Below are 20,681 nucleotides of genomic sequence, written 5' to 3'. Positions count from 1 at the left end.
AGAAGAAAATTTCCCCTTCCAAAGGTAATTTTTAGAAATGCTGTTAGGGTGATTTTAGTACACTGAATGAGACTTCACCTGGGGAGGAGCATGAGAGATTTAATTTACCTCCTAAAGGTTATTGTCTACGTAAATCTAAACGCACAGGGGCTTTAAAAAAAAAAAAAAAAAAAAGGATTCCCAGGAAGCAGGCACAGGGTGATGGTTTGGGCCTGTGTGTAGCTGATGTGCCCACTTAGGGTTGGACACCAGTCTGTTGACGCCACTGTCCAAGTTCTTCAGACCAGGTGTTGCCTCCTTCCTACACCATCTCTGTCACCACTGTGAGAGGCCGCACAGCCCTAGTGGAAGTTCCTGGAATCGCAAATGGGGGAAAAGGGAATGAAGGGCTGTTTGGCTGAGGGCATGGGGCTTATCTTCTTCTTCCCCCTGCACTACCTGTAGTGTCCCCAGAGCCAGAACCAGAGGACTTAAACCCGATCCACTCAGCCAGGCTCTCCATCTCACCCAGTTGTCCTTGTGTAACTGGGACCCTGTTTCTCCATAGAAAGCATCTGTCTAGGATGCTCAGGGACATTTATGAAGGGCTCCCAAAACGAAGGGTGGCTCTTCTGAAGAAAGGAGGGTCCTCAGGATACATCTAAACTAACCACAGCGACAGCCTCTCTGCCTGCCTCCCCGCCCTCCCTCCAGAGGACGCAGAGGACGAATGGGATAGGAGAAGGATGTGCTCTAGCCCGTGTTAGCAGGCAAGGAGGAAAACTTGCTCGGTGCCCGTATGCCACCATGTTGAGCAGAAGAATCCGTCCAACAGTGGTTATGAACAGAGGGGACGACTGGCCTGCTGGCGAAGTTGACCTTGTGGCCGAGGCTCGAGCTCCATTGCACATCTGTTGTTTCCCATCTATATAGGAGGCATAGTTGCTCACATTTCTTATACTGTTTTTTGGGTTTTCTTTCCTTCTACCCCCACTCCCTTGCAGGTACATTCATTAAAACTTGCCCTCGAAGGTGTGGAAAAGGAGAGAGATTTCTACTTTGGAAAGTTGAGAGAGATTGAGCTACTCTGCCAAGAACACGGGCAGGAAAACGATGACCTCGTGCAACGACTAATGGAAGTCCTCTATGCTTCGGAAGAACATGTGAGTGTGAGGGGAGCCCTTGACTCCTGCGTTCTAAAGCGATGTCGTTGGTCAGGGCGCAGTGATCAGTGGGCCTTCAGATGCCCTGGAATCACGGAGAATGAGGACTCCGTGCATTGGTTATTCCCAGAATAATAAGTATCACTATCATCGTGATCTGTTGACCCACGTGTATTCATGAATTCATCTGGGAAGAGATGAGTGGCCAGGGCTGGGGGGAGAGGAGGAGGACTGACTGAGAAAAATAGATTGATGCAGCCAGGTACCAAGTAGTTTTCAGCTCTGAGCTGCGGAGCAGCAAGAATGTGTGTAAGATTCTTCCTGACAGAACAGAGTATGGTTAGAGGAAGAATTCATCTAAATGTTTTTCCCATCCCCATTAGCCTCACAACTGCCTGTTTTTATTGCAGCGCTGGTTGTCTTGGTTCCTCATTGGCAGTGCAGACCAGCGCTACGCAACAGCCCTCAGCTGAAAAATATTTTTAGAAGGCCTCCTCTGGGGGTGTCTGGCTCACTCAGTCGGAAGAGCATGCAACTCTTGATCTCAGGGTCATGAGTGCAAGTCCCATGTTGGGCAGAGAGATTATGTAAATCTTAAAAAACAAAAATTAAAAAAAGAAAGACGGCCTCCTCTCTGGGGAGGACCTGACTAGCAGGGCTTCTCCTCAGGAGTGTGAGAGGGAGAGGTGGGAGGGGGAATCCCAGCATGTGGATTCCATCCCGGTGATGGAAAGCAGGTGTGAGGAGCAGCCAAGGAACAGACTCAAGGGCAGGAAGGGAAGCCGGGGGGGGGGGGGGCGTGAGTGGGGGGCAGGGGCGGGAGGGCGGGGGGGGGGGGCGAACGGGAGAGCCCCCCCCCCCCGCCCCGTGGAAGGTGTGAAAGAGGGGTTTGGGCTGGGGTTTCGAGCTCTTCCCTAGGCCAGGCTGCAGCTAGTGGAAGCGTCTGAGGCAGTTGAACTTGGACACCCAGGGCCCCTCCCAGGGTTCTGGGGGTGAGCTGTGTTTGTCACTTCCACCCACTGGGAACAAGTCACCGGCAACTTTACTTTAGGACTTATTCCAGCCCAATACCAGGCAAATGTTTACTCCTTGTTAGATCTGAAATCCTAGAGATGAGATTTTCTAAAACAGCCCAGGGTTTGAGGCCTCCCCGCTACATTTTTTGTTCCCTTCCCCCAGCCCATATTTTTGTTTTGTTTTGTTTTGAAGCCTCTTTCTCAGTTATCATTGGCTCAGACTGTAGATCTTGAAGCCCTGAGAAGCTTCCTGTCCAGGTCCCAGAGGCAGAGATGGCTTCACAAAATACGGTTCTCAATGTTTTCAGATCCGATGGCAGAAACGTTCTGATTTCTAGTGTGCCGGCACCAGCCCGAGTGCTTGTGACCCGAGTGCTTGCTTGCTTGTCACAGGCTAAAGCCAACCGGTCTCCATGGCACCCCCCTCTGCAGGACCAGGCCCACTGACAGAGGAAGGCAGCGCGCAGCATCAGCACGTCCCAGCCCTGTGCTGTGGGCAGGAGGAGAACCCTTCCGACAACCACCTCACTCCTGGTCTTGTCCCAAGAGGGAGTTCTTGTGCCAGGACCCGCTCAGGTGCCCTCCAAGCTCAGAGCTGACATGGATCCCTGAGCTCTGGCTCACAGCCAGCAAGGCACCCCTGGGCGAGAGTTCCTGACTTCTGAGTGTGACCTCAGGGGATAATGCCCCGTGCCTGTTGTTCGGTTAAATACAGACGTGCCCTAAGTTGCGTTTCAGGGACAGGTGTTTGCCGGAGAGGCTTCTTCTCTAAGTCTTTATTTGGTGATGGCTGGTCTTTGATTCTTGGGAGTCAAACAATCCTAGAATAGAATGTTTGGAAGATGTGGAAATCCAGATGGGAGTTTGCATACAGAAGTAAACAGGGGCGGTTCAGTTCACGGTTGTAGAAACCTAATGGAAGTTTCCAAAGCAGATCACCAGACAGCCGTCTCGTGCCCATCTTTATCATCCTCAGGATCTTTTTCCTTTGGGGCCACAGGTATCTGGACTTAGTCATTGCTTAGCTGCTGCCTTGTCCGTCTGTCAGCTGAGGTGCGCCTGCTTATATAAACAGGCACTTAATTCCCAAGGCAGTGTCACAAAAGTCACTGTTGGGTGACCTAAAGATTCCTCTCCACGCAACCGAGAGCTCTGGGGAAGAGCCTGTGTTTCTGTCACTGGACTAAGGCTTGGGTGGACAGAAAGGAACAGAGCCACTGCCTCAGCGAGGGGCCACTGACCAGACTATGTCAGGTATGACCCATGCGGTAAGAGAGACATAAACTTGTGTGGCGAGCATACGACGACAGCCCGGAGTGACAAGCAGATACTCCAGAGGACATTGGGGTGGGGGTGACGAATGACTGGGAAGAGCAGCTGCACAGAGCTAGGGAAGGGAGAGGATTGTGCAGGCAGAGGAAACCGGGTGGGCACAGCCCTGAGCCAAGAACGGCCAGATGTGGCCAGTGTGACCGGGGCACATGAGCCTTCTAAGTGCTCCCAGCCCCATCGAGGAAGTCGGGAGCCACGGTTGAGGGTCCTCCTTCCTTTGCCCCCATTTTCCTCCTATGGTAGGCAAGAGCCTTCCCACAGGCTTCCGACTTGCTTCTGTTTCCACTGAGATCATGAGAATGAGGAGCTCTAGGCTCGCTCACAGCCAAACCTTGAGAAAGCTCTGATGATAGGCAAACACTAGAATTTAGCCCGTAGTGCTCCAGGGCATTGTCTGGCGTGGGCTTTGCCTGGCTTCCGCTTCCATGTGGGTTTCCATTGTTCCTTTTCATGGAGGGCGTCAGAAAATTTTCTTCCTGGGAGCTTACCCAGCCTGGTGTGAGCTGGGAGCACTTCGCTGTGATTCATCGTCCAACCACCTCAGCCTTCCAGATCTGTTCTCCAGACCTTCACACCGCCTTAACCTGTGCCCCTAGCATTAGCAATCCCTTGATAAGCTGGGAGGTTTGCACATTCTCCTGGTAAGAGTCTGGAGTCCACAGTTCCCGCAGGCAGATGACGTCACCGTGAGAGCTGCCCTTGGCCCGCTGCAGACCACAGTGCCCACTGGCTTGACAAGTAGGAAGGGGAGACCGGTGGTGAGGTCTGATCTCTTGGGTTCCTGGTCCCACAGCTTGTTACTGGCCCATGGGGTGGTATCCAAGTCTTTGACTTTGAGTCCTGGGTTAACCCCATTATCCCGCAGTTAACTCCCAACTGTGCTGTAAGCAAACGCGATCTTCTGTGAAATGTCAAACAGATCCTCAGGTCTGAGACCTCCCGTGCACCCTAACACACACTAAACAACCAAGGAGCGCACACTTGCGGCCTGCTGCAGTCCTAGCTGGAGCAAAGGCAGGTACCCCACTAGCAGTACAGAGTTAGGGTGATGGATGAAATAGCATCCCTGACCCCACTCAGGGCTGCGGTGCATTGCCTGACCGAAGCCGAGGCAGGAGCCAAGACATGAAGCTGAGAGGAGTTGACACTGGGGAGAGGGTAGGGGAGCGGCATCAGGAAGGAACATGTGGCAGAATGGACACCGGGGATTTCCCAGGCTCCCACTCCTGGTAAAGACCCGTGACCACTAGACTTCTTTCTCGCCCCTAGACAAGAGGGAGAACACTCACTGGGAGAGGGCAGTGACTTGTGCGGTCTTGTACTATGCCCTCAGATACTCCCCTGCTCCCCTAGGAATGCCACTGTCAGTTGAGGTGCTCCCTTTCGGAGCAGCGAGGACCACCCTCATCCCTCACACAAGGCTGTAGGCCAGGCTGCTGCCCCAGAGGCTGCACAGAGGGCCCAGGGGTACGGGGTAGGGGGGACATTCTGAGGCCAGAATCAAATACAGTTAAGCAATGAAGGAGTTGGGGGGCCCCAAAGACAGCAGAGTGTGGGCAGAGCAGGATCTTGGGCCTTGGCACATCGCGGTGGAGTAGCTCTGGGGAATGGGAAGAGGGATGGTCCTGGGCATGGGGAGAGCTGACTGTTAGTAAACATTATGCCTCTGGACCCCGAGCTGATAAGGGATAGGGTAGATTGGAACCAGGGTCTTCAGTGTGATGTTCCTTTCTACTGTTGTCACAGAAAAGGTTACCTTTTAAAAATCTTTCCACTTCTAGAATATATTTCAAAGAATTCTCCCACCATGAAATATTTGCAGCTCACAGTAGGTGTTATGAAGAGCCCAATATTGTAGGCACCTTACCTTCTTGAATTCCTTGACTCCTCTGTTGAATTCAGGGACTCCACTGACTCACCAATCAGCAAAGCTCTTGGGAAACTGGTAAATGGGTGCGCCTGTTATAATTCTCCATTGTAGAGATGGGAAAACTAAGGCACACGGCGGTTGAGTAACATGCTCATCTGTTCCTGGGTCCTCGGGGGTTTCTTCCTCTCAGCACAACCTGTACCAAGTTGGGAAGTAAGCAAGTGTGACACAGATGGGTGAGATCCCATCCCTGACTTGAGTAACCTGAGGCCACCGTGTTGGAGACACATGAGCTTCCATGCCCGAGTTTTGTAGCTAAGGAGGAAACGGAGTGCTGCCAGCCGGGGAAAGCAAGCACCGGGGCTCAGGAGAGGAGACCCTACCGTGGTTAGGGGGCTTGGCTTGCCCCGAGCTGTAGGGCATAGACCTGGCAGGAAGGCGGGTGGGGTAATGGGGTTGAGAAAGGAGCGAGTGTGGCCAGTGTGAGGCCACCAGCACTCCTGTAGGAGTGGCCCCCTTGGCTCAGGTGATAAGAGCCGCTTGCTTCCTGAGTCAGAACATTACAGAAGTTGCAGATGCAGCCAGCCAGGGCTGAAGGTCCCTGGAGTGGTGCTCATGGGGTTTAGAGGAATGAATGAAAGGGTTCTAGAACACCTCCACCCTCTGGGTCCTGTCCCTGAAGTACTTAGGTACCCAAGGCAGACATCCCAAAGTCCTTGAGCCATGGCTGCTGACCCCCTGCTGCCCTCCCTTGCCTTACGACTCCAACGGGGGCATCTCCACAGCCGAGGAGTATCCGATCTCCCACAGGGATTGTTTCAGTAAGAAGAGGGACAGGGCAGGAAAGGAAGCCGAAGCGTTGCATCGCCTGCCAGCAGGGTAGGGCTGACCCTCCCCCACCCGCAGTGGCCCAGGGCTCTGCCTTTTCACAGCAGGTTCTCCCGGGTGATCATGATGCTTTGGAGGCCGTGCCTTGGTTGACTCTTTTACGAGGGTAGGAAAGTAGAAATGTGTCCCATGAAGGAATGTTAGGTGCGTCACACCTGACTGCTGTGTTCTAGAATGACGAGTCCTTGGAGCAGGGAAGCAGCGGCATCTGGGGATGCATCGGCTCAGGGAGTGGGAGAGCCCTGGCTGGCAAGGGGGGATTCGCGCACGCTCTCCGGGGAGAGGGGGGTGCTCTGGACGCTGCGGGGCCTCCAACCCAGTCCGTAGTTCCAGCTGAAACCTCTCCCCCTGTCTGGCAGGAGGGCCACCCGGAAGAGGCCGAGGCCGAGGACCAAGTCCACGACCAGCAGCCCCAGCAGCAGGAAGAGTACTGAAGCATCCTGGCCCCTTGCGCCTTCAGCTGTGCGTGGGAACTTTTCTTCTGGAGAAACGTGTGGCCTCAAGCTCAACAGAAACCAGTCGTTCCCAGTCTGCCGTTAACATCAACGCACTGTTGCATCCGCCAGCCACTGCGCTCGGTTCCCATTTCCTTTGCCAAGACCCGTTAGCAGCCAGCCGTTGGGCGGCCTGAGAGGTCACGGGGTCACATACCTACCACTTCACCACTTGGCTGCTTGGGATTGATTCTGCTCTTCTCATTTCTTTCCGGAACAACTCTCCCCACCACCCCACCACCACCCCCTTTTTATCCTGGTGTGAAACAATGGTAATTTGATATATGGTATTTATATTGGCATTTCTCAACCAGTGTCACTAGATGTCACACATTCGTGGTGCTTTGATGTTTGCAAGTCTAACCTCTGAACGTAAATTTGGTCAAATGATAAATTGGAGCAAAGGGAAAGAGATCCTTGATATGAAAGCCATAAGGACAGTGACTTGTTTTATAGGGAAAAAGTTTCCCCCTCGACTCCCAACACTAAGGGGGAAAAAAAAATGGAATCAAAACTAGGACTTCAGGGCCCAGCAGTATTTCTCCCTGAGCATGGCAGACGGTCACACAGTTAGTTTCGAAAGACATTCACTCGAGGACACCCCCATCCCCACTTCGCCCTCCGACTGCTTGCCCTCCCCTCCCCCACCCGGGTTCTCATGCTTTTTTCTTTCTCAGGGTCCTCTTTGGTGGGCAGCCACTCTCCCCAAAAGCTGTCATCAGTTACCTACAGTCCAGAGGGGGTCTGCGTAGGTGCAGGTCCTCCTGCCTCTCTCTGGCTTTCAGCCCAAAGCCTGTCCTCCGCGCTAGGGGACTCCTCCTCCAGAATGACTTCAGGGTGTGCGCCCCTGAGGGGCAGGGCTCTGCGTCGTGCTGCACGCTCGCTGCCAAGTGAAGACCTTCTTACTAGGAGCATCATTCCAAGGGAGACTCCGGATTCTGAAGTCTGGTGTTGACACTGGAATGACAACACAGAAAAAAAATCTATGACTCCCCATACCTTTGGGAATAAGGAATTTCCCTCATTAATACTCCGGCCCTCCTTGTCATTGATAACCGTGGCAATTCGTAAATAGAGGAAACATTAATGAATTAAAAGCATTCCTTATTTTTTTAACTAATATTTGCACATTTTCTTAGTATCTTTCCAAATCTTTGCCTCTCTTATTCCTCTGACAGATGATATCCCTTCCTGGATCATTCATTTCACTTGGTTTCCGAACTTTAGATGTACTTCGCTTGTTACTTGACTTAGCAGGTGCAAGAACAACAAACAAGTGTGCCCGCCCCACTTGCCTCTTAACTGAAAAGCTTAAAATAAATTTGTGAAATATGTATCCGAAAGCTTTGACATTTCTTTATTAATTGATGGACTACTAATTCTAAATTCTAGCATTGGAGCTTGCCACCAAAAGAAGTCTTCCCAAAATCTCTCGCAGCAAAGTGGTATTTGAGTTACCGGTGAACACGATGGCTTGTATTTGTGAGGTTATTATAACGCACTGTGCATAACTGGACAGACGTTCTGTGGTGTTTGGTTTCCCTTCCTTCTCTCTCCCGCCTGCTCAGCGCGGCGGCGGCAGCTCCCTTCTCTCGGGCTGGACAGCCTGGCTCTCAGCAGTGACATCCTCCCACACCTGGGTACAGGTGGTGGTTGTGCTATGCTCGGCCGCACGCTTACTGGTGTGGTCCCTCCCGGCCGTTTGTATGGACCTTCCTTTTGTAAAAATCGCTCTTGCAAAGAGGCACAGTCAATAACTCCACGCGGAGCATGCTTCGGTGGTTGCTAGGCAGGGACATCTCAGTGATGCCCAGTGCCTGGTGGACCGCGGCCAGAATTGCCGGCATGGGGGTGGGTGTGATGATGGCGGAAGTTGCCTCAGCCTCGCGGGGGACAGCTGCTCTGCCTCCCCACTGGTGCCCCAGCCTTGTCAGCTAGGAAACCTACTGGCCAGTTACCTTCCCTTTCCCAGGTGGTCGTCCTTGATTCTCCATCCCAGGTCTTAGCGCTAGCTCCTCACGGATTTAGAGAAGAGTTCCACATCCCTCTTTCTGTCCGCATCTGACCCCTCTTCCCTCATGCCGGGTAGTGTGCGACATCACGGATATTTGAGGGAATCTTGAACAGCTAGGATTCTCCGTCGTCTTGGGCTGCACCCCAACTTCTGTGCAGACCACCTCCTTCCCCAGGGCCACTCCTTTCTCCCCGAGGCCCGCACCCCATCGTCCTCCCATCTCGGCATCCAGGGCACGCTTTCTTCCACGGCCCCCCCCATCACACATCCTCACGCCGGGCTGAGAAGCATCCCTTTGTGGGCTCTGCCTGCCCTCGCAGAAGCCGGACTTCATTCTTGGCCACGCGGCTGTGGCCGGTGATAGCACTTCCGCTGCTCGTGTCAGATAGGAAGTGATTGAAGCAGGGGGCAGAGAGAGAGCCCGTCTTCTTTCTAAGCAGAAAAAGACCAAACACCTTGTTGACCAGAGAGAAGTAAACTCCAGAAGGGAACCAAGAACTCCTCCCTTCCCTGGTGAGTATTTCCATTATTCCGTTAAGGTTTAATATGCATTCAGATTACTTTTACTAAATAGTACACCATAAAGCTTTTGTTATATATTCAATGTAAACTGAAAGGAATGTAAACATATGTATTGTTAATTATAAATAGATAAGTAATGACATCATAGATGAAAAAGTCTTATTCAGATGTATCACATTCATTTTACATTACCCTATTGTCGCATGGTAGGATAGTTTTTTTTGTCTCTGAATATGTGAATAACTTGACTTGCGTTTATCTTTTTACATATTTAATAAAAAAAAGTATATGTTAAAAGGACCAGACTTACAGATTCTTACATTTTTATGCCAAGGGTTTCCTTCCGAGTGAGCATGTGTGTGTGAATAGGTTGTTATTGGAACCCCATATCTACTTACATTTTCTTATGATTGACCAGGACGTGGTGGGGGGGGCTTGCTTTTATTGATGGCAAATGTTTTAACAGGAATTAAAGATCAGTATCTGATTTCAAATGTAGCAGCTGTGATACCTTTTTAAAAACTTTACCAAAAAAAAAAAATAAAGACAAGACATCCACTTAGGGAAGATTGCTCTCCCAGGCAAACAGAAGCCTCGTTCCTGCAGCCCCAGCCTGCTCCACACGGCCGAGATGGGGCTGGGCAGGCAGGAAGCTGGGGGAGCAGCAGGCAGATGTTTCGAGGCTTCCTGGCAAACTGACCTGGGCTCAGCAAACTGAACCTGGGATCAGGTTCCGCGCATTCTCACCCTCTAGTTTGACGATTTGGACCAATAGTGATGGTTTAGCCACATCAATCGAATACCAACTCATAGACACAGGAATAGGTGAAAAAAAGGTCTTAGAAGTGGCCCCGTGAGCTGCCTGGAGAGGCTGGAGAGCAGGGGACAGCAGCGTGTGGGACACTGTGCCCAGGAGCTGGCAAGGTACAGAGGCTCAGCCGGGGCCCTCTCCACCCTACCAGATGCCAGCCTGCCCGAAACTGCTTTCCGGCGCCACCTAGAGGCCGGTTTGGTTTCTAGACTATCCTTCGGAGACGATTTTCCATTCACTTGCTTTTAGGCCCTTTTAAGAGCTGAGAAGTGGGAAAAGGACAGAAGAGAAAGATACTACCACCCTTCTCCATCTACACTCATGTCTGCACCGGGTAAGTGTGTGACGGAAGTCGGAGCCCTTACCTGGGTTGTGAAAGTTCCTGCTCAAGACACACATGTGTTTGCATTTCATTTGCCAACCTTGGGGTTTTAAACAGTAGATCTCACACTTAGACATCTGCACATGCACAGTCCAGAATACGTGTACTCCATCTGACTTGAAAGGCACACCAGGGGACTCTAGAAAACACATCACTAATGGTACAAAAGGGGTGGAATGACAGGTTTGCTCCATTTGTTAAATCTGAGATCATCTCTAAAAATTGAACATGTTCCTACTGAGACTGTGGGATTATGGGTAGGCCCATGAGTTGGGGGGAGGGGGGCAGTGGACAGAAAGGAATTCATGTAATTCCACTGAAATTCAAGTTCTACAGTGCCAGTTCTCTAAAATGAAACCAGTGACTTCATTTCTGGCCTTTCTTAGCCTTCCTCTTCCCTGCTAGACACAGTTCCTGTGATCCTTCCAGCCACTATCACTCGCAGACACCACCAACCCATCCTCTCGGCCCTGACGCCATGTTGCCAGACCGTGCGATTGAGACAGCAGGACAGCCCCAGTTTTGGTGAGCTGGGATCTCAGACTTTGACCACTCACTGAAAGAGCTCTGGCTTTATTGCCTAATGGAAGGCAAACCTTAAAATCCACCGAACCCTAGAAGAGTCCTCCACATGGCACCAGAACTTGAGATCACAGGACTGCTCAAGGGCAAGACCCTCCCTCCCCAGCCCCCACACCCTGTACAGGTAGGACTCGCACAGAAGGTTTGCTGAGGTCTCCCACCTCCTGTGTTGCCATGAGGATTGTGGAAGGCCCAGCCAAAACTTCTTTGTTGAATGCACTTTTCGTTTTCACTGAAAATGTTGACTTTTTAGCTTGTCAAGCTTTACTTCTTAAACTGTTTGCCTGTGGTATTTTGTAACTATTTTCTTAAGACTGAATGTAAGTGAAGAGTTTTTAAAATAACATATCAACGTACATCTGAACTTATGATATTCAATAGAAACTAGTCCAGTACCTGAATGGGTTCTTTTTTCAGAACAAAGTACACATTTCCTTCTGTATACCAAACATCCCTCATTTTTACATTATATTATTTCTCTATTAAATCTTGGAAGGTTATCTGTATAATTTTTTAGGTGTGTTTATTTTACTAAAATGCTTTAGTCAAATCTGATTGCCCTCACACATTAATTTCTAACCTTTAGAAATTAGAGAAGTTTTGAACAAAGAGTTCCCATAAATGCACTCACAATTTTAATCTGATCTAAACCGCTTACCACTAGGACGCTCTCTTCCAATCTGATGTATTTATTATACAGATGAAATATGACCTTCTCCCAATGAAACCATTTTTTTTTTTTTTACCAGCTTCGAAGTTTTTCCAGAGAGAAACTATAGAAAATCACCTTAAATGTCAGTCTCTCAGAGGCTAAGCTCTCTCAAAGATAGGTTCAGGGATCGTCCTGTCCTGCAGACACAGACATTGTCCCATCACATGAGCAAAAAATGGGGAAGGGGGCCAAGAAGAAAAACATGAATTTTACCTCAGAACATTTTCAATTTTTCTTGAGAGAGATTTTGAAATTAATGTCCCAGAATGCTGACTAGTCACAGCTAAGACATTATCAATACAACATCCAAGGTCATCTAGCTTTCTTTTTGAATTTTGGTAACAGTTACTCTAAGATGTAAAACGTAATTCCTTTTAAAGATTTAATAGGCACAGAATGAACCGTTGTATGCGTCATACGTACAGATCTAAAAAGGCTCAAATGTAATTTTCTCTTCTGAGAACATGATGTGGGAAATGGTAGACAGGTGGTTTTATCTCCCTGTCTTCACTAAGCAAAGACTTGACAGTGTAGATACTCCCTTGTCAGAACACAGTTTTGTTAGCCTCTGAGTATTAAAAAGATGATCCAAACACTTATTTGAAAACACTCCTAATAGCCGGTTTACATGCAATTTTAAAATGGTCTGCCGGACCCAACAGCCATAAACTCAGCACATGGCATGATGAAAAAGCCTCATGTAACTCCTGACTCTGCTAACTGAGGAGAAAGTTGGCCGGGCTCGAGCATCCCGTGCTTTGGTGCTCTCTCACCCACACTGGTCTGTTACCCACACTGGTTTGCAGGTCGTGAAAGGCCTCTGCCATCTTCTGATGGGACTATGCTCCCTTCCACAAAGAGAACAGAATGATGCGTGTCTGTGGAGAACTCCCCCAAAACCTGATGTGGGTGTGCCTTGGGGCTGAACTTACTGACTTTTTGAAGACCTAGGGGGAGGACTCTGGACCAGTGGTGCCTGTCAGAGCGGAACCTACAAGAGCTTTCAGCTCCCTCATCATTCCCTACTTGTCCAGCTCAGTGGCAGTCCCCTTACATGATTTTCCTACTGAAAGAAAGAGCAGGAAAGACTGCAAAGGGGACAGTGGTAGAAGAGGTGATCTCTCTTCCTTTTTAAAACATCTTAAGAGTAATCCAGTATCCTTCAAGTCACATGATCCTATTTTGAGAATAGCATGGGTGGGGGGAGGCAGAGCTGGGGGATGGTGGTGTGAGGTGGATTTGATCCTGTCCTCAATCCAGGTGCGACTCAACAAGAACAGATTAGCTTGAGGCAGGAGCTGTGTGCTCACTTCAAAGAACAGGCAAGGTAAGAACCCAGGCCCTGGGGAAGGGGGACCAGCAGCCCAAAGCCAGCTGAAGTGGCCAGGAGGCAAAAGGCTGCAAGAGGATTTCCGCCAAGGCTGCAGCTTTAGCAGAAGAGAAGCCCACAGCTCCACGTATCTTGTTCATGGAAGATCTTCGGTCATGGATTCCATCAACATTGCTCCTCTGGAGAAATCATGCTCTGGGAACCAGAGAAGGAACCAGCTGCTGCTTCCCAGAAAGGGTGTTTATTCCTGGTCACATTTCTTTACTGACAAGATTCCTACATTTAAGTATTGACTCAACTGTGCTCCCAAGAGGAAATAAGAGGGAAAAATTACCAAATGTAGACACTCTTTAAATTTAAAACATACATCCAGAAAAGGTATAATACTACCTCAGAAAGACCCAAAAGAATTTTTTTGGCTAAAGAAAGGGGGAAAGGTTTTTATTTTCTCCTCTAATTTAATGGTTTTAAAAGCTGAGCACAAACCATGGATAAATCACAAGTCAACAGCGACTTTTTACTCTTGATATCACATCCCTATCCCTCAGTTACTCTAATGGAACTCTGAAAGAAGAGCGTTCTGCATCCATACCTGCCTCAGTCCAAAAGAAAAAAAAGGTAAAGCGGTTTAGTTTTTAAAGTCATACACTCCATATAGAAGTGAGGAAATCAGAGCAAAGGGAAATGAGGGAAAAGCAAAAGCAGAAGTACGGTCAGTATCCTCACAGATGCCCTGAGGTCTTCTAGACTAGGAAGAAGGGGAAAAATTACCACTGAGCTTCCTAGTTGCCAACATCAAGAGGTAAGTAATTGTTACTCAATTGAAAGTCCATAACCTGAAAACAGTTACTTAAGAGTGCAGATATTTAGATCGTAAGAGAAATTTCTGTGGCTCCTAAGAAGAAATTAAATGATGGAGGGAGCCCGACCTTCACCACATCTCATAGCTAATACAGTGATGTTCTGGGAGGCATCATCTCTCCCTGATGACATAATGGCAAGATGCAATTCAGTAAAAACCAGTCTACCAGGGATCTAAACTGTCTATGCACAGAAATCACTCCAGAGTGTCAGGCTTCATCCTAGGAAAAAAGCGGGGGGAGGGCATTGTGAGCACCCCACTGGTTCCAGGTATTCCTGTACCTATGGGAAATGGCCTGGATCAGCTCCCTTGTTCCTGGAGGGGTCTCCCAGTGACTTCTTCCCTCCTGTTAAGCTCTGAGATTAGTAAATAACCCTCCCAAAATAAGCCCCGGGTATTTTTCAAACTGCTACTTTTGTGCTATATTTCCATGGGCTGTTTGTTACCTATTTCTTTAGGGGCAGGGATGCATTTTCCTTTCAGAGCAGAGCCCACTGATTTTTTAAATTCCAAGATTTAATTCTGCTGGTTCTAAGAGCTCATGAAATTTGCCCTTTCTGGTTTTCAAAGCCCAAGTTTACCGGGCTTGATCTTCTCCGTGCAGGCTCCCCAGTGTGACTTTCTCTCCCTTCTCTGTGCCCACGGCTCCCCGGATAGGGGACTGCCCTGCAGGTCCTTTTAGCTCCCCCTCCACACCCCTGCCTTTCCTTACCCTCTCCCATGTGGTCTCTTCTCTACATTTAGCTGTGGAATTTATCCTGTCAGTCTTGGGGTCATTGTAAGGGTCTCACTGAGGTCTTCCACTCTTTCCGAGTCCAGTGAGTATCTTCACAACCCTTACTTTAAATTCTCTATTGGGCATATTACTTATCTCCATTTCACCTAGGTTTCTTGGTGTGATTTCATCCTATTTCATTTGGGGCATATTTCTCTGTCTCCTCATTTTGTCTAACTCTCTGTGTCTATTTCTGTGCATTAGGAAAGTCAGCTACAGGGGTGCCTGGGTACCTCAGTCAGGTAAGTGTCTGCCTTTGGCTCCGGTTGTGATCCTGGGGTCCTGGGATTGAGTCCCATATCGGGCTCTCTGCTCAGCAGGGAGCCTGCCCAACTACTCCCCCCATGCTTGTGTTCACTCACACGCTCATGTTCTCTCTCTCTCAAATAAATAGATAAAATCATTAAAAAAAAAAAAAAGTTAAAAAAAAAAAGTGAAAGTCAGCTACATCTCCTGCTCTTGAAAGCCGTAGCCTTGTGAAGAAGTTCCATAGTGCCCTGCGGTAATGTCCCCTGTTCTCCAGAACCTGGCACTTCAGGGCTGTCTTCTACATGTGTTGCATGCCCAATGGTTGTGACTGAGCCACCTTTTCCTTCATCCTGTCTTCTGAAGTAGCTCTCTTGGCCTGTTGCAGGCAGGGTTTAGTCCCTCTGTGCAAGTGGTCAAATCTGGGGCTGCCTTGGGCTTGAGTTGGTGAGACCAGGCATTTGCCAGAAATGCAGTAACATCCAAAGGCAGGGTGCTTTTCCTGTGCTGTCCTCTGAGAAGCTTTCATGGAAGCCATGGGACAGGGCTCGCAATTAGACTAGCTGTCTGCCCCCAGCCCGCTGCTGGGTCTGCAGTCTGACTGGTATATGTGGTTATCTTTCCCTCTTCCCAGGACAGTAGGAGTGGTGCTGGCCCCTTTGGGGCTGCTTGGACACTGCCAGGCCTTTGGCACAGTTTTGGATGGTCTCCAGCCGACAGTGTACTGGAAGAGATGGAGCCACAGTGTGCTTGTGGGAGGGATGTACAGTGCTAGCAGGGCTTGCAAACTGGTCGCCTCTGGGAGGGCACTGGCCACCACCAGGACTAAGGCAGGCCTGGCTGGAGGGGTTGAACCTGCTACAGTGGGATGCTCTATCCAGAAAGGCCATCATTCAGAACAGAAGGTGAGATAGTTTCCCAGACAAGCAGAAGTTAAGGGAATTCATCACCCCTCAACAAGCCTTATAAGAAATGGTAAACAGGGTTCTCTGAGTGGAAATGAAAGACCCTAAGCAGGAATAAGGAAACCAGGAGGCACAAAAGTTGTGAAAATTCAGTATCTATAAAAATCAGTCAAGGCATTCACAAAATAAAAGGATTAAAGTATGACACCATATGAAATACTTAATGGGTTGCAAAATGGTTGCACAAATAACCATTGTAGTACAGATCACTGGGAAGATGGCAGAGTAGATTTCCCAAACAAACAAAAGATGAATTCATGACCACTAACTAGTCCTACAAAAAATGTTAAAGAAAACTCCTTGAGTGGAAAGGAAAGACCATAAGTAAGAGTAAGAAAGTAGGAAGCACAAAAGCTGTAAAAATAAGTATAACTATAAAAAAAAATCAGCCAAGTGACTCACAAAATAGAAGGATGTAAATTATGACACCGTATGCCTAAATTATGGGGGAAGAAGAGTAAAGAATGGGTTCAAACTTAAGCAATCATCAACTTAAAACAGACTATTATATGCAGAAAATGTTCTATACAAACCTAGTGGTAATCTCACACACACACACACACACACACACACCAGTAGTAGATATGCAAAAAATAAAGAGAAAAGAATCCATGTATATCACTCAAGAAAGCCAGCTAATCTTGAGAGAAGAGAGCAAGGGAAGAAAGGAACAAAGAAGAACTATGAAAACAACCATAAAACAAGGAACAAAATGGCAATAAATACATACCTATGAATAATCAGTTTGAACATAAATGGACTCATGCTCCACACAAAAGAATAGGGTGAAATAAGTAAAAAAAAAAATAAGACTCATCCATATGCTGCCTACACGAGACTCATTTCAGACCTAAAGATACAAGCAGATTCAAAGTGAAGGGATGGAAAAGCATTTATCATGCAAATGGAAGTGGGGGAAAAAAAAAAAAACAAGGCGGGACATTATATAATCATAAAGAAAACAATCCAACCAGAGGATTTAACAATTATGAATATTTATGCACCAAACATGGGAGCACCCAAACACATAAGGCAGTTAGTAACAAACAGAAAGGAAGTAATCAATAGTAATACAGTAACAGTAGAGGACTTTAACACCCCACTTACATCTATGTACAGATCATCCAAACAAAATCAACAAGGAAACAGTAGCTTTGAATGACACATCATACCAAATGGATTTAAGAAATATATTCAGAACATTTCAGCCTAAAACAGAATACACATTCTTCTCAGATGCACATGGAACATTCTCCAAATAGACCACATATTAGGCCACAAAACAAGCCTCAACAAATTAAAAAAGATGGAAGTTATACCATGCAACTTTTCTGACCACAGCACTATGAAACTAGAGATCAACCACAAGAAAAAATTTGGAAAGGACACAAACACAGAGGCTAAATAATACGCTACTAAACAATGACTGGCTCAACCAAGAAGTCAAAGAGGAAATTAAAAAATACATGGAGACAAATGAAAATGAAAACACAATGGTCCAAAATATTTGGGATACAGCAAAATCTAAGAGGGAAGTTTATAACAATACAGGCCTACCTTAAGAAGACAAATCTCAAAGAAACAACCTACACTTACGTCTAAGGGAGCTAGAAAAAGAAGATCAAACAAAACCCAAAACCAGTAGAAGGAAATAAGGGGGGCCTGGGTGGCTCAGTGGGTTAAAGCCTCTGCCTGCAGCTCAGGTCATGATCTCAGAGTCCTTGGATCGAGCCTCGCATCGGGCTCTTTACTCAGCAGGGAGCCTGCTTCCTCCTATCTCTCTCTGCCTGCCTCTCTGCCTACTTGTGATCTCTGTCAAATAAATAAAATCTTTAAAAAAAAAAAAAGAAAGGAAATAATAAAAATTAGAGCAGAAATAAAACAGAAACAACAACAAAAAGAACAGATCCATGAAACCAGAAGCTAGTTCTTTGAAAAGATCAACAAAATTGATGAACCTATAGCCAGACTCTCGGGGCGGGGTGGGGGGGGAGAGGATCCAAATAAATAAAATCAAGAATGGAAGAGGACAAATAACCAACACCCCAGAAATACAAAGGATTGCAATACAATATTATGAGAAATTGTATACCAACAAATTCAAGAAGTTAGAAGAAACGGACAAATTGCTAGAAATATACAACCTCCCAAAACCAAATCTGGAAGAAACAGAAAAGTTGAACAGACCAGTTATCAGCAATGAAATTGAGTCAGTAATCGAAAAATTCCCAACAGGGACGTCTGGGTGGCTCAGTCAGCTGAAGTGTCTGACTCTTGATTTCAGCCCAGGTCATGATCTCAAGGTCATGAGATCAAGCCCCATTGGGCTCATGCTGAATGTGGAGCTTGCTCAGGATTCTCTCTCCCTCTCCTTCAGCCCTCCCCGCCAAAAAGCATTCATGATACTCAAGTTAGATTTATCCTCAAAATACAAGTGTGGTTCAATATTCACAAATAAATCAACATGAAACATCACATCACTGAGACAGGATTTAAAATATGATCATTTTCAATAGATCTAAGAAAAAATTATGTTCATTTTCAATAGATCTAAGATCTCAGATCTAAAAATCTGAGAAAGTAAAACATCCATTCATGGTAAAAACCCTCAACAAAATAGCTAAGTTTAGAGGGAACATACCTCAACATAACAAAGGCCTTATATGAAAAACCCACTACTAACATCACACCAAATGGTGAAAAATTGAAAGCTTCTCCTTTAATATCAGAAACAAGACAAGGATGTCCACTCTCACCACTTTTATTCAACCCAGTACTAGAAGTCCTAGCCGTAGCAATCAGACAATATAAATAAAGGGCATCCCAGCTGGTAAGGAAGAAGTAAAACTTTCACTCTGCAGATAACACAGTACTATGTGCAGGGAACCTAAAGATTCCATCAAGAAACTAGTAGAACTGATAAATGAATTCAGTAAGGTCACAGGATACAAAATCAATATACAGAAATCCATTGCATTTCAATACACCAATAACAAAGCAGGAGAAAGAGAAATTGAAATATTCCCACTAACAATTGGGCCAAAAATAATAAAATTCCTAGGAATTTAAACAAGGAGGTGAAAGACCTGTACTTTGAAAACTATAAAACACTAATGAAAGAAACGGAAGATGATGCAAAGAAATGGAAAGATAGGGCGCCTGGGTGGCTCAGTGGGTTAAGCCGCTGCCTTCGGCTCAGGTCATGATCTCAGGGTCCTGGGATCGAGTCCCACATCGGGCTCTCTGCTCAGTGGGGAGCCTGCTTCCCTCTCTCTCTCTGCCTGCCTCTCTGTCTACTTGTATTCTCTCTCTGTCAAATAAATAAATAAAAAATCTTAAAAAAAAAAAAAAAGAAATGGAAAGATATTCCATGCTCATGGACTGGAAGAAGAAATATTATCAAAATGTCCCTATTTATCCAAAGCAATTTACAGATTCAGTGCAATCCCTATCAACATATTAACAGCATTTTTCACAGAACTAGAAGAATTAATCCTAAGATTTGTAAGGACCCACCAAAGACCCCAAATCGCCAAAGAAATCTTGAACAGGAACAAAACTGGAGGCGTCAAAATTCCAGATTTCAAGATGTATTTTAAAGCTATAGTCATCAAAACAGCATAGTACTGGCACAGAAACAGACACAGAGATCAATGGAAAAGAATAGAGACCCCAGAAGAAAACCCAAGCTTCTATGGTCAGTTAATCTACAACAAAGGAGACGAGAACACACAATGGGAAAAAGTCAGTCTCTTCAACAAATGGCATTGGGAAAACTGGAAAGCTACGTGCAAGAGATTGAAACCAGACCACTTTCTTACACCAGACACAAAAATAAGCTCAAAGCGGATTAAAGATCTCCATGTGAGACATGGAACCATAATAATTCTAGAAAAAGCACAGGCAGTAATTTCTCTGACATTGGCCATAGCAACATTTTTCTAGCTATGTCTCCCGAGGCAAAGGAAACAAAAGCAAAAATAAACAATTGGGACTACATCAAAATAAAAAGCTTGTGCACAGCAAAGGAAACAACCAAGAAAACTAAAAGACAACCTACCAAATGGGTGAAGGTATTTGCAAATGACATATCTGAAAAAGTGTTACTACTCAGAATATATGAAGAACTTACACTACGCAACACCAAAAAAACGAATAATCCATTTCAAAATGGGCAGAAGTCATGAGACCTTTCTGAGGAAAACATACAGATAGCCAACAGACACATGAAAAAATGCTCCACGTGATTCATCATCAGGGAAATGCAAATCAAAACTACAATTAGATCTTACCTCATTCTGTCAGAATGGCTACAGAAACAAGTGTTGGCGAGGATGTGAAGAAAAAGGAACCCGCCTGCACTGTTGATGGGAAGGCAGCCAATGTAAAAAACAGTAGGGAGGTTCCTCACAAAGTTAAAAGTAGAACTACCATATTATGACCCAGTAATTGCACTACTGGGTATATATACAGAAGCAGCCCAAGTGTCCATCAATAGATGAATGGGTAAAGAAGTGTTATACATACACACACACATACAGGAATATCATTCAGTCATAAAAAAAGAATGAAATATTGCCATTTGCAACAACATGGACAGAGCTAGAGAGTATAAATGCTAAGTGAAATAAGTCAGTCAGAGAAACACAAATACCGCATGATTTCACTCATATGTGGAATTTAAGAAACAAAAATGAGCAAAGAAAAAAAAAGACAAACCAAAAAACAGATTCTTAAT

The 20,681-nt window shown here is 46.7% G+C and overlaps 1 protein-coding gene across 3 annotated transcripts in view; it reads left to right on the top strand.

Annotated features, from left to right (window-relative positions):
- The window catches only part of MAPRE2 (microtubule associated protein RP/EB family member 2), a 157,250-nt gene extending 147,672 nt beyond the window's left edge, over nt 1–9,578 (top strand). For all 3 annotated transcript variants that reach the window (XM_032859619.1, XM_032859617.1, XM_032859616.1), the window contains 2 exons: nt 984–1,142; nt 6,608–9,578. In XM_032859619.1, coding sequence (XP_032715510.1) covers nt 984–1,142; nt 6,608–6,682 — 234 coding nt within the window. In that variant the 3' untranslated portion in view covers nt 6,683–9,578. The remainder of the gene's footprint in view (nt 1–983; nt 1,143–6,607) is intronic.
- Nucleotides 9,579–20,681: the final 11,103 nt, after the last annotated feature.

Source organism: Lontra canadensis, unplaced genomic scaffold, assembly GCF_010015895.1.
Source record: "Lontra canadensis isolate GAN:19392208 unplaced genomic scaffold, GSC_riverotter_1.0 scaffold17, whole genome shotgun sequence".
In the NCBI taxonomy this organism is placed as follows: domain Eukaryota; kingdom Metazoa; phylum Chordata; class Mammalia; order Carnivora; family Mustelidae; genus Lontra; species Lontra canadensis.
The sequence above is the reverse complement of the archived record's forward strand: the minus strand, read 5'-3'. Positions and strand labels throughout refer to the sequence as shown.